At 42.7% G+C, this 13,313-nt stretch overlaps 1 protein-coding gene across 1 annotated transcript in view; it reads right to left on the reverse strand.

Annotated features, from left to right (window-relative positions):
• LOC109938060 (signal transducing adaptor molecule (SH3 domain and ITAM motif) 2) overlaps positions 1-13,313 on the reverse strand; it is a 54,175-nt gene that overhangs the window by 20,841 nt on the left and 20,021 nt on the right. Inside the window, exons 8-10 of the mRNA XM_048599267.1 lie at positions 9,086-9,162; positions 4,436-4,523; positions 2,811-2,881 (exon numbers count right to left, since the gene is read on the reverse strand). Of these exons, the coding sequence (XP_048455224.1) occupies positions 2,811-2,881; positions 4,436-4,523; positions 9,086-9,162 (236 nt within the window). The remainder of the gene's footprint in view (positions 1-2,810; positions 2,882-4,435; positions 4,524-9,085; positions 9,163-13,313) is intronic.

Here is a 13,313-nt window from a genome sequence, read left to right on the forward strand (position 1 = left end):
TTCATCAGGGCCAGGAGACTTGTCTACCTTTAGCCCCATTAGCTTGCCCAGCACTGCCTCCTTAGTGATAATGATAGTTTCTAGGTCCTCACCTGCTATAACCTTCTTGCCATTAGTTTTCGGCATGTTATTTGTGTCTTCCGCTGTGAAGACCGACACGAAATAACTGTTTAATGTCTCGGCTATTTCCTCATTCCCAGTTATTAAATTGGCCTTCTCATCCTCTAAAGGACCAATGTTTACCTTCGCCACTCTTTTATGATTTACATGTTTATAGAAACTTTTGCTGCCTGTTTTTATATTCTGAGCTAGTTTACTCTCATAATCTATCTTACTTTACTTTATAACTTTTTTTGTGGCTTTCTGTTGGCCTTTAAAGATTTCCCAGTCTACTAGTTTCCCACTACTCTTTGCTTTTTTGTATGTGTTTTTTTTTCCAATCTGATACTTTCCGTTATTTCCGTAGACATCCATGGCTGGCTCTCTCTTTTCCTACAGTTCTTCCTTATCACTGGAATATATTTCTGCTAAGCACTGGGAAAAATTGTTTTGAAAGTCCTCCACTGTTCCTCAATTGACCCACCATAAAGTTTTTGCTTCCATTTTACCCTAGCTAACTCCTCCCTCATTCCTTCATAGTCTCCTTTGTTTAAGCACAGGTCATAGGTACTGGATTTAACCTTCTCACGCTCCATCTGTATTTTAAATTCGACCATAACGTGATCGCTCCTTCCGAGAAGATCCCTAACTGTGAGATCATTAATTATTCCTGTCTCATTACACAGGACTAGATCTAGGATAGCTTGCTCCCTTGTAGGTTCCATTACATATTGTTCAAGGAAATTATCGCGGATGCATTCTATGAACCCCTCCTCAAGGCTGCCATGACCGACCTGGTTTGACCAATTGATATGTAGATTAAAATCCCCCATGATAATTGCTGTACCATTTTTACATGCATTAGCTATTTATGTTTATTGCCCGCCCCACCACGGTGTCATTATTTGGTGGCCTATAGACCACACCTACCAGTGACTTCTTCTCCCTGCTATTCCTAATTTCCACCCAAATGGATTCAACATTTTGTTCAGTAGAACCTATATCATCTCTCACTACTGCCCTGATATCATCCTTAAAAATCAGAGCAACACCACCTCCCTTACCTTCCTGTCTGTCCTTCCGAACAGTTTGATACCCCTGGATATTTAACTCCCAGTCATGACCATCCTGTAATGGCCACTAAATCATACCCATTTACCATGATTTGCACCGTCAACTCATCCACCTTGTTTCGAATGCTCCGAGCATTCAGATAAAGTGCCCTTATGCCAGTTTTTGCACCTTCTTTTTGGGTCCTATTACCTCCATTACTAACAGCTCTTGAGTTCTCCTTCCCTTTAACTTTTTTGCTGATTTTCAATGGAGTTGAAGCTTCCTCGTCACCTGCTAACCTGCTGCTTTGCCTTACATTAATAGTTATTCTCCATCTACGCTCACTTCTCCCTTCCCACCTACTTACTAGTTTAAAGTCCTATTAACCACCCTATTTACCCTTTTCGCCAGAACACTGGACCCAGCTCTGTTCAGGTGGAGTCCATCCCAGCGGTATAGATCCCTCCTGTCCCAGAACTGATGCCAGTGCCCCATGAAAAGGAAACCCTCTTTCCCACACCACTCTTTTAGCCACCCTCCCTCTGCCAATTTGCACGTGGCTCGGGCAGCAATCCAGAGATTATGACCCTTGAAGACCTGTTTTTTTAATTTTGTTCCTAGCTTTTCATAATCCCGAAACAGGTCTTTTTTCCTAGTCCTGCCTATGTTGTTGGTACCTACGTGGACCACAACAACTGGATCCTCCCCCTCCTTCTCTAGTATCTTCTCAAGCCGGTCAGAGATGTCTCGCACCCCGGCACCGGGCAGGCAACACACCATGCGGGATTCTCTATCCTGCTCACAAAGGATACTGTCTAGCCCCCTGATGATGGAATCCCCTACAACTACAATCTGTCTTTTTGCTCCGCCCGCTTCAATGGCCTCCTGGACCATGGTGCCTTGGTCATTTGACTCATCCTTCCTGCAGCCCTGTTCCTCATCCACGCAGGGAGCAAGTGCCTCATACCTGTGGGACAATGTCAAGGGCTGCGGCTCCTGTGTTCCTGTCTGCAGGGTCCCTCTACCTGCCTCACTCGCAGTCACACACTGCTGTCCCTGCCTGCCAATCGAATTAACATTAGTTAATCTACCAGGCGTGACTGCCTCCTGGAACACAGTATCCAGGTATTTCTCCCCTTCCCGGATGAGCAACACTTAATGCATATCTTGATAGACACACAAATGGGAGGCAAACAGAGGGATAGAAACTGCGCATAGGAATAAGTAGCGGGTCTAAATAAGGAATAGAATCGGGGCAGGCTTGGTCAGCTGAAAGGCCTGTTCCTGTGTGTATGTATTTATTGTATTTGTATATAATTTTGTTGACTCTTAACTACCCTCTGAAAACCAGTCAGTTCAAGGTCAGTTAGAGATGAGCAATAAATGCTGGCCTTGCCAGTGACACTCACATCCTGTGACAGAATAAAAGAAAGAAAGTTCCATAGATTAATGACTCTTGAAGAAAATGTCTCTAATTTTGAAGTGTTCCTAAGTTCAAGTCTTTCCAGGAAGGGTAAACTCTCTCGGCACTAACAGGGAGACAGGTTTAAAGTAAAATCTAAATTCAGAGTCAGATTTGTTGTTAAAATGTATAAATATAAATATTTCAACATAAATATAAAAAAGAAAAAAAATACAAAAATCAGGAAATAAGTTACTCGTCTGGTGTCACACCTGTCTATCTCTTCAAGCTTCTCGTCAATGATTGGTCCCATTTGTTGACAGACATCTGGAAATAAAGATTTAAGTCAGGTTATTTATCAAAACTGAACAAAGAACAACAAAGTAGGTCACATCAGTTATTTCAACCTCATGACATTAGGAGTTTGAATATGTATAGTAAGAGAAAAGCAAACACTAGGCCAGTTCATAACTTTAGCTCACAATTATGTATAGACAGACCCAAATTTTATTAACATCCCAAAAAAGAAGAGGTGAATCCAACTGTACTCAATCATCCAATACACCGAGAAATCTCATACCCAATCTATCCACGAGACAGAGCAATGTGGTTCTCAGCCTAGCCATTGTACAGAGAAACTTCATTCACACGGAGTTTGTACATCATGAACCGCTCATGCGGCAGTTGATAACACTGGATAGAATTGTTTTATTTAGTCTTCATTTCAGAAGGTTCAATATTTCAGATTGCAACACCACAGATAAATGATAAGCTGTTCAAACAGTTGCAATATGGTAAAGTCTACTTTGGAACAAGCCATTATTTGGTCCTAGGGCTGACACAACTAAAGGGACCCACAGTCTAATCAATCATATAGTCCTTCTCACTAATAACCTTTCATATCTTGTGCCAAAATTAAAAGTTCTGTCCCAGACAGTGGTCAAACAACAGCCTGACATCATACTCAGAATCATGTGTCATGACCAATATGCCAGACTCCTCCATCACCGTTCCTGATTATGTCTTAATGCATCACTGGAGGTAGTGGCACAGCATACACAGTGGAAGTTTGGACTCTGGACATCTCCAGGTTTGCCTTGATGGCAGGAAAATAAACTTGCTACTGAAAATCAACTACCACCCTCCCTCAGCTGAAGAATCAGTAGTCTTCCATGTTGAACACCTCTTGGAAGAAACTCCAAGGGCACAGAAAGTAATCTGGATGGAAGGCTTCAATGTCAATCACCAAGAATAGCTTGAGGGTACAAGTACAGACTGGTGATCAGCAAAAGGACAGCAGCCCTAAGGAAAAGCACTTTCATGCCATGAGTGGTTAAGATTTGTAGTGTGTTGTCTGGTAAGGTGGTGGATAAAGACTCAAGAATAGCATTCAAAAAAGAAACTCAGTAAAAAATCTGAAGTTTTAAAAAAAAAAAGTGCACGGAGTTGGGGAAAGAGCAGGAGAATGGGATCAGTTCTTCGATGGAGCTGGTGCAAATCTGATTGATCAAGCAACCTTCTTCTACACTGCACTATTTCATGATTCCATTAAATGAGGAACAAGAAGAAAAGGATTTCATTTCTGGACTGCATTTACAAATAACAAAACCAGAGATGTTCATATAAAAGCAAAACACTGTGCATGATGGAAATATAAACGAAAAACATAAAGTACTGGAGAAACCGAGCAGGTCTGGCAGCATCTGCAGAGAAGAAACAAATTTAAGGTTTCCAGTCTGATCTGACAGTTCCTCAGCAGTTCTGAAGGGCAGTTTTTGACCTCGAAACATTAAGTCCATTCTTCTCTCCACAAATGCTGCCAGATGTACTGGGTTTCTCCAGCTTTTATCTCATTAATGGTCATGGTCGAACGCTGGTTACCTTCTAGATGTAGCAGTTCTGCTGAGTCAGGCTGCTGGTCAGTGGGAATTGCATTTTGAAGCAACTGCAAAACCTGGTCCATCTTTTCCTGTTTTAAAAAAGAACTGATACAATTAATTTTTGAAAAGTTATATCATTAAAAACAATAACAAGTGCAGGAATCCTGAATTCAGTTTTTAAAACAGACCTACATGGATAGATATTGAATCTTTTTGGGGTTCTGATACCCGGCCACCCCACCAACATGTAGTGAATTGTGAGGATGATAGTGAGTGATTTCAGACAGACATTGACAAGTTGGCCAAATGGGCAGACAGGCAACTGAATGGCAATGCAGAGAAATGTGAGGTAATGCATTTTGCAAGAAGAAACACTGACAGACAATCCAGGCTCAATGGTAAAAATTTGAGGGGAGTACAGCAGAGGGATCTCGGGGTTCATGTACATAACTCTCTGAAGTGAGCAGGCAAGTTGCCGGTCACACCACATTCGGAGTATTGTGCTCAGTACTGGGCATTTTATTTAAGGAAGGATGTTAAAGCCCTGGACAGCGTGCAAAAGAGATTTACTAGAATGATACCAGGAAAGATTACAGAAATTGTGCTTATTCTCCTTGGAGCAGAGATTAAGCAGTGACCTTACTGAGGTGTTTAAAATTCTGAACAGTTTTGATAGGGTAAGGAATGTGCTGTCTGGGACAGCAGTGCAGGTGAATTCCACAGGAGGTTTCAAAAGAGAGCGGGATATATATTTGAAAGTGATGAATTTAGAGGGCTATGGAGTTAGGGCTGAAGAATGGGGCCAACTGGCTAGATCTTTCATCAGTCAATAGACATGATGGGTCGAATGGCCTCCTTCTGGGCCGTAAGCTCTAAATTCTATCCAGTACAATAGGATTCTTGCGGCACATAAATGGAAGAAAGGGACACTGGACTTGAAACATTAACTCTACTTTCTCTCCACAGATGCTGCCAGGCCTGCTGAATTTTTCTACCAATTTCTGCTTTTGTTTCAGATTTCCAGCATCGATAGTTCTTTGATTTCTCTGGACATTGCCTTGGCCAAGGAACCAGTGAACAGCTATCATCTACTTTGTCCATTTGAAACAGATGCAATATACGTATACGTTCTTTGTGTCTACAAAAGGCCATGTATTAAACACCAAAGGAGGTGGTGGCCATAAACAGGATGCTGCTGTCACCACACAAATGAGCATTGGTACATGAACTTCCGTGTCAATGCAACACCACGCATGTAAGCTACAAGTCCCAGGAACTGGCTGACCATATCAAACAGCATATCCCTTTGGCTGTTCATGATAAAAAAGGTTAGAGCCACATGTAATCAGTTCAGGATTGCAAAATCACAAGAGTATCCAACACTAGATGTGATTCTGCAACTGGACATTAGGTGGATAATCCTAAGTATATGAAGAATTAATTGACAACCAATTTAGGATGGTCAGTCAGGCTCGCAGTATGGCGCAGCTGTATGCACTGGAAGCTACATATATTAATATAGAGAAGACAGAGAACAGGCCCACATACTGTACCTATTTAAACTCAAAAAAATAGGTGGCAATCATTTGGTGATTCATTTCTCAATGCAATGTCATAAGCAGAGTCAACCAGCCTGGTTTAAAATTTAAACAACACCCATTCGGTTAACTGTCACTCAGCATAACAGGTGCATTCTCCATGGGAACACTTTAATGAGTCAGACACCATCTGCCAACCAATCAGCATTCTCCTTTGCGTTTTGGGTTTTCCCCTTAAATTTGTGCTTGTGAATGGTCTGGAGTCCAAGATCAAAAGCTTTTACAAAGTGCACCTTTTCTCAGCAATACTCAGTGAAATGAGGTTGCCCATTCAATTTCTGACAGATTTTATTTTGAATTTATTCTTATAAAATAGGGTGAAGTAACACTGATGTTGGTCAATCTGTTTAAGCAAGGTAGCATCCAGTAAAATAATAGTCTTAAGGCCTACTAATTTCTCTCTCAGATTTGTGATTTTACTTAGCTAGCAGTGCATCATTATTATGAATATTGTTGTAAGAATCTCCAGGATATTATTTCCTTCTTTCAAAAAAAAAGTGAAATTCTTATCAATAACCTCATACTGTTGTGAAGGGAGTTGACTACATTATGTATCCCAGAGTTGAAACAATGGACGCAATGGTGATCGTTCTGCAGCATTCTATAGACTCTGGAAGAATTCCAATGGACTCAAGGGTTGCGAATGTAACCCTACTTTCTAAAAAAGGAGGGAGAGAGAAAACAGGGAATTACAGATTTATTAGCCAGATTTTGGTGGTGGGGAAAATACTGGAGACAATTATTAAGGATGTAATAACTGAGCATTTGGAAAGTGGTGACAGGATTGGTCCAAGTCAGCATGGATTCTCTAAAGGGAAATCATGCTTGACAAATCTTATGGATTTTTTTTTTTTTTGAGTATGCGACCAGTAGAGTGGACAAGTAGACGTTGTGTATCTTGACATTCAAAAGGCTTTTGACAAGGTCCCACACAAGAGATTAGGAAGCAAAGTTAAAGTTCATGGTATTGGAAGTAATGTAATGATGTGAATAAAGAACTGGTTGGCAGAGTGGGGATAAAAAGGTCCTTTTCAGAGTGGCAGGCAGTGATGAGTGGGTTACCGCAGGGTTGAGTGCTGGGACCCCAGCTGTTCACGATACACATTAACAATCTGAAATTCTGATGGAACTGAACAGGCTAGATGCAGGAAGAACTAGGGGTCACAGTCTAAGAATAAGGGGTAAGTCATTCAGGACTGAGATGAGGAAGAATTTCTTCACTCAGAGTTATGAACCTATGGAATTCTTTACCACAGAAAGCTGCTGGGGCCAGTTCATTAGATATATTCAAGAGAGAGCTGGACACGGCCCTTACTGCTAAAGGGATCAAGGAATATGGAGAGAAATCGCGAGTGAGATATTGAAATTACATGATCAGCCATGATCATATCAAATGGTGGTGCAGGCTCGAAGGGCCGAAATGACCTACTCCTGCACCTATTTTCTATGTTTCTTTGTTTCTATTATATTATAAAATATTATATTATATTATATTATAAAACTTTGTTTTTTTTGGTAAGAAATGCAGATTGCTTTAGGTTGTTAGTTAAACTCATTTTTCTGTATCAATTTCATCTACTTTGAAGCTTGTTCCTTCACATTTTAGCATGCAGATTAATTACCAAGTTATTTACTACTGTACTTCACTTTGTAATCTGAAATATCTTTTGGTTTAATCTCGATAATTATCAAAGCTGAAAATGTATTTAGTTAAAGTCCAACTTGGCATCTGACGCTTGACTGAACAAAAAAAGAACTTGCATGTATGTAGTACATTGAACCACATGTGGAAGTGACCAAGTGAGATTGAGGGTGGAGAGCGTCAAGTTCCACAGTGACAACAGCCAACAACCTATCCTAGAATTCCCAAGTAGATGCGACAGTCAAGAAGGCACAACAACACCTCTTCTTCAGGAAATCTGGCATGTCCATAAGGATCCTCACCAACTTCTACAGAAAGCACACTGTCCAGGTACGTAACGGCTTGGAATGGCAACTGCTCTGCCGAAGTTTGTTAGAAACTACAGAAGGTGGTGTGCACAGCCCAGACCATCACAGAAGCCAACCTTGTATCCATGGATTCCATTTACACAGCTTGCTTCTATGGAAAGGCTGCCAACATCATCCAAGACCTATTGCGCACTGGTAATGGTCTCCTACAACCTCTTCCGTCAGGCAAAAGACACAGAAACCTGAACACACCGGCAGGTTCAGGAACAGCTTCTTCCCAGTTGTTATTAGACTGATGAATGGACTTGTTGAGGTTGGTTGGCTCACCGAGCTGGTTTCTTGTTTCGCGGACGTTTCGTTACCATGCTGGGTAACATCCTCAGTGCAGCCTCCGATGAAGCGTCGGTGTGTATTCATCAGGTCTTCATCGGAGGCTGCACTGAGGATGTTACACAGCATGGTAACGAAACGTCCGCGAAACAAGAAACCAGCTCGGCGAACCAACCAACCTCAACACCCATAACCCGAGCTACAAATCTACTCCAAAACCTTGATGAATGGACTCTCTAGCCTCAAATGATGCTGACGTTGCTAATGTTGATTTTGCCTGTTGTGCAATGTAACCCGTATGCCTTTAAGTCATATTGATCTGTAAATCCTTGCTTACTATGATCTGCCTGTACTGCTTGTAAACAAAGCTTTACACTGTACTTTGGTACACATGACAATAAATCAATCACTCAATCAAAAGTTTGAAATAGGAGGTAAGCTTTCAGGACCTTTATAAAAGGCGAGGGAGATAGGAAGGCAGAGGACCCCAGAGAAGGCATTTCATTGTTTGAAGCCCAAGCAGCCAAAGGTACATTTGTCAATGGTGTTGTAAAGGGATATTATGGATGTGCAAGCGGCTACGATTGGTGGAGTGCAGAGCATCCTGATAATGACCATCATCCAGGCTAACCCCAGGAAAAATGGGCCAGTTGGGTTAAATACTGGAGATCTATTAACATCTAGGTAGGCTCTATGCTCTAAGGGGAGGAGAAGAGAGAAAATGGCGAAGAGAGAAAGCCAATAAATGTTGAAAGTGAACAAAATCCACATACCTCATCTATATAAACTGGCTCAGGCTCCGAAGGCTGAATATCTTGTACAGATGTCTCCTCTGTCACGACAATCTTCTCTGTAGTTAATGGAAAACAAACAGATCCTCATAAGTAATTTCATATGTTCCTTTTCAGTGCATATCCAATCACACTATTCCAGATCTTTAATGCTGCTTCTATTACAACTCCCTGATCCTTACATAAATTGATATGAATCACAGGGTAGGATATTTGTATTGAAAGCTGCAGTAACAGGACAGGAAGCTAAAGCTGTGCGCATTTCTGTATTCAAAAGGGTACTTATATGAGCAGAGATACACAGCAAAGAACGAATAGTTACAAAGTTTTCTTCCTCATCAGTCAGGCACTGATGCATAGTGAGTCAGGCAGTGGCACTGACTCTACAGTTCCTCAAAACAACTGGCTCAGATTCAATGGGTCAAATGGCCTCCTTCTGTGGTGTCCTACTTTTTGGGAGGAAATTACTGCAGATGCTGGAATCTGTACTGAAAACAAAAAGTGCTGGAAGTCACAGCAGTTCGGGCAGCTCTGATTAAGAGTCATCTAGACTCAAAACGGTACATTGCTCTCTCCACGGATGCTACCTGACCTGCTGTCATTTCCAGCATTTTTTTGTTTTCAGACATGCCCTCTTCTATGCTCCTCCCATTCATTAGCCAAAGTAGTGATACAACACTAATAATACTTCATTACCCTTGCAAATTATTCACCTTGAAAGGACAAAGATTCAAAAAACAGAATCTCTTGAAGTTGCAAATCTGGAACCATCTCAAATTATAAACACTTAATTTTTCCCCACTGCAGCCCAAAATGTACAAGAACCTGAACGACCAGTAACAAACACACAAAGGCAAATTCCATGTGTAGGTTGTTAACTGAATGATGTTGCACTGCCTAAAAGGGAACAGGTTGGAGGGGGAGGCAGGAAAAAAAAATTCTACTCGAGCAGGAACTATTTTGTCATTTATCCGCTATATTTATCAAGTACTGTCACATACTTCTTGTAGAAAAAAATTATTCTAAACACCATTTAAAATTTTCTGGGGCAATAAATAAGGGGTAGGTGATGGTCCAGTTGTATTTCGCTAGATTAATCCAGAAACTCAGCTAATGTTCTGGGGACCCAAGTTCGAATCCCACCATCCATGGTAGATGGCGGAATTTGAAGTCAATAATAAAAAAAAATTCTGGAATTAAGAATCTACTGATCACCATGAAATCACTGTAGATTGTCAGAAAAACCCATCTGGTTCACTCATGTCCTTCAGGGAAGGAAATCTACCATCCTCGCCTGGTCTGGCCTATACAGGATTCCAGACCCACAGCAATGTGGTTGACTCTCAATTGCCCTCTAAAATGGCCTAGCAAGCCAGTCAGTTGTATCAACTGCTGCCAAGTACAATTGTACCGAGTCTTGAACAAATGAAACCAGACTGATCACCTAGCATCGACCTAAGCCTAAAAAGACAACCCTGCAAAGTCCTCCTCGTTAACATCTGGGGGGTTCGTGCCAAAAATTGGAAGAACTGACTTACAGACAAGTTAAGCAACAGCTTAACACAGTCATACTCACAGAATCATACCTTATAGACAATATCCCAGACACCACCATCACCATCCCTGGATATGTCCTGTCCAGTTGGCAGGACAGACCCAGCAGAGGTGGCGGCACACTGGTATACAGGCAGGAGGGAGTTGCTCTGGAAGTCCTCAATATGGACTCTGGACCCGATGAAGTCTCATGGTTTCAGGTTAAACATGGGCAAGGAAACCTCCTGCTGATTACCACATACCATCCTCCCTCAGCTGATGAATTGGTACTTCTCCCATGTTGAGCAACATTTGGAGGAAGCACTGAGGATGGCAAGGGCACAAAATGTACGCTGGGTGGGGGATTTCAACGTCCACCACCAAGAGTGGCTGGGCAGTAGCAGTACTGATTGAGCTGCTAAGGTCCTAAAGGACATAGCTGCTAGACTGGGTCTGCAGCAGGTGGTGAGGGAACCAATGAGAGAAAAAACATACTTGACTTCATCCTTACCAATCTGCCAGGTGCAGTTGCATCTGTCCATGAAAACATCGGTAAAAATGACCACCGCGCAGTCCTTTTGGAGACAAAATCCCGCCTTCGCATTGAGAAGAAACTCCATCGTGTTGTGTGGCACTATCAGCGTGCTAAATGGGAGACTTCGCACAGATCAAGCAACTCAAGACTGGGTATCCATGGGGCACTGTGGGCCATCAACAGCAGCAGTATTGTACTCCAGCACAATCTGTACCTGCATGGCCTAGTATATCCCCCACTCAACCATTACTATCAAGCCAGGGGATCAACCCTGGTTCAATGGAGAGTGCAGGAGGGCATGCCAGGAGCAGCACCAGGCATCCCTGAAGATGAGGTATCAACCTGGTAAAGCCACCAAACAGGATTACTTGCATGCCAAACAGCGAAAGCAGCAAGTGATAAACAGAGCTAAGCGATCCCAAAACAAACAGATCAGATCTAAGCTCTGCAGTCCTGCCACATCCAGTCATGAATGGCGGTGGACAATTAAACAACTCACTGGAGGAGGCAGCTCCACAAATATCGCCATCCTCAAAGATGGAAGAGCCCAGCACATCAGGGCAAAAGATAAGGCTGAAGCATTCGCAGCTATCTTCAGCCAGAAGTGCCAAGTGGATGATCCATCTTGGCCTCCTCCAGCAGTCCCCAGCATTACAGAGATCAGTCTTCAGCCAATTTGATTCACTCCACGAGATATCAAGAAATGGTTGGAGACACTGGATACTGCAAAGGCAACTGGCCCTAACAACATTCCATACTGAAGACCTGTGCTCCAGAACTTGCCACTCCCCTAGCCAAGCTGTTCCAGTACAGTTACCATATGGGATCTAATTGACAATGTGGAAAATTGCCCAAGTATGTCCTGTACACGAAAAGCAGGACAAATCCAACGCGGCCAATTACCGCCCCGTCAGTCTACTTTCGCCAATCAGTAAAGTGATGGAAGGTGTCATCAACAGTGCTATCAAGCAGCACCTGCTCAGCAATAAACTGCTCCATGATGCACAGTTTGGGTTCTGCCAGGACCACTTAGCGCCTGACCTCATTATAGCTTTGGTTCAAACATGGACAAAAGAGCTGAACTCCAGAGGTGAGAGTGACAGCCCTTGACCTCAAGGCTGCATTCAACCGGATGTGCCATCAAGGATCCCTAGCAAAGTTAGAATCAATGGGTATCAGGAGGCAAACTCTCTGGTGGTTAGGGTCATACCTGACACATAGTAAGATTGTCGTCATTGTTGGATGTCGGTTATCTCAGGTCCAGGACATCTCTGCAGGAATTCCTCAGGATATTGTCCTTGGCCCAACCATCTTCAGCTGCTTCAATGACCTTCCTCCATCATAAGGTCAGAAGTGGGGATGTTCACTGATGATTGCACAACGTTCAGCACTATTTGCAATTCCTCTGCTACTGAAGCAGTCCATGTTCAAATGCAACAAGATCTGGACATTATCCAGGCTTGGGCTGACAAGCAACATTTGTGCCAACAAATGCCCAGCTATGACCATCACCAATAAGAGATGGTCTTACCATTGCCCCTTGGCATTTAACGGTGTTACCATCACTGAATCCCCTACTATCAACATCCTGGGGGTTTATCATTGACCAGAAACTCAACTGGGCTCACCACATAAAGTGGCTAAGAGAGCAGTCAGAAGCTAGGAATACTGCAGTGAATAACTCACCTTCTGACTCCTCAAAGCCTGTTCACCACCTACAAGGCACAAGTCTTGAGTGTGATGGAATACTCCCCTCTTGCCTGATGAGTGCAGCCCTAGCAACACTCAAGAAGCTTGACACCATCCAGGACAAAGCAGCTTGCTTGACTGGCACTACATCCACAAGCATCCACTCCCTCCACCCCCGATGCTCAGTAGTAGCAGTGTGTACTATCTACAAGATTCACTGCAGAAATTCGAAGATCCTCAGACAGCACCTTCCAAACTCACGACCATTTCCATCTAGAAGGACAAGGGCAGCAGATATATGGGAACATTATCTTCAAGTTTTCCTCCAAGTCACTCACCATCTGACTTGAAATATATCACCGTTCCTTGACTGTTGCAGGGTCAAAATCCTGGAATTCCCTCCCTAATAGCATTGTGGGTCAACCCACAATGGACCGGTGGACTGCAGCAGTT

This window comes from Rhincodon typus, chromosome 7, assembly GCF_021869965.1.
Source record: "Rhincodon typus isolate 14 chromosome 7, sRhiTyp1.1, whole genome shotgun sequence".
Lineage (NCBI taxonomy): Eukaryota > Metazoa > Chordata > Chondrichthyes > Orectolobiformes > Rhincodontidae > Rhincodon > Rhincodon typus.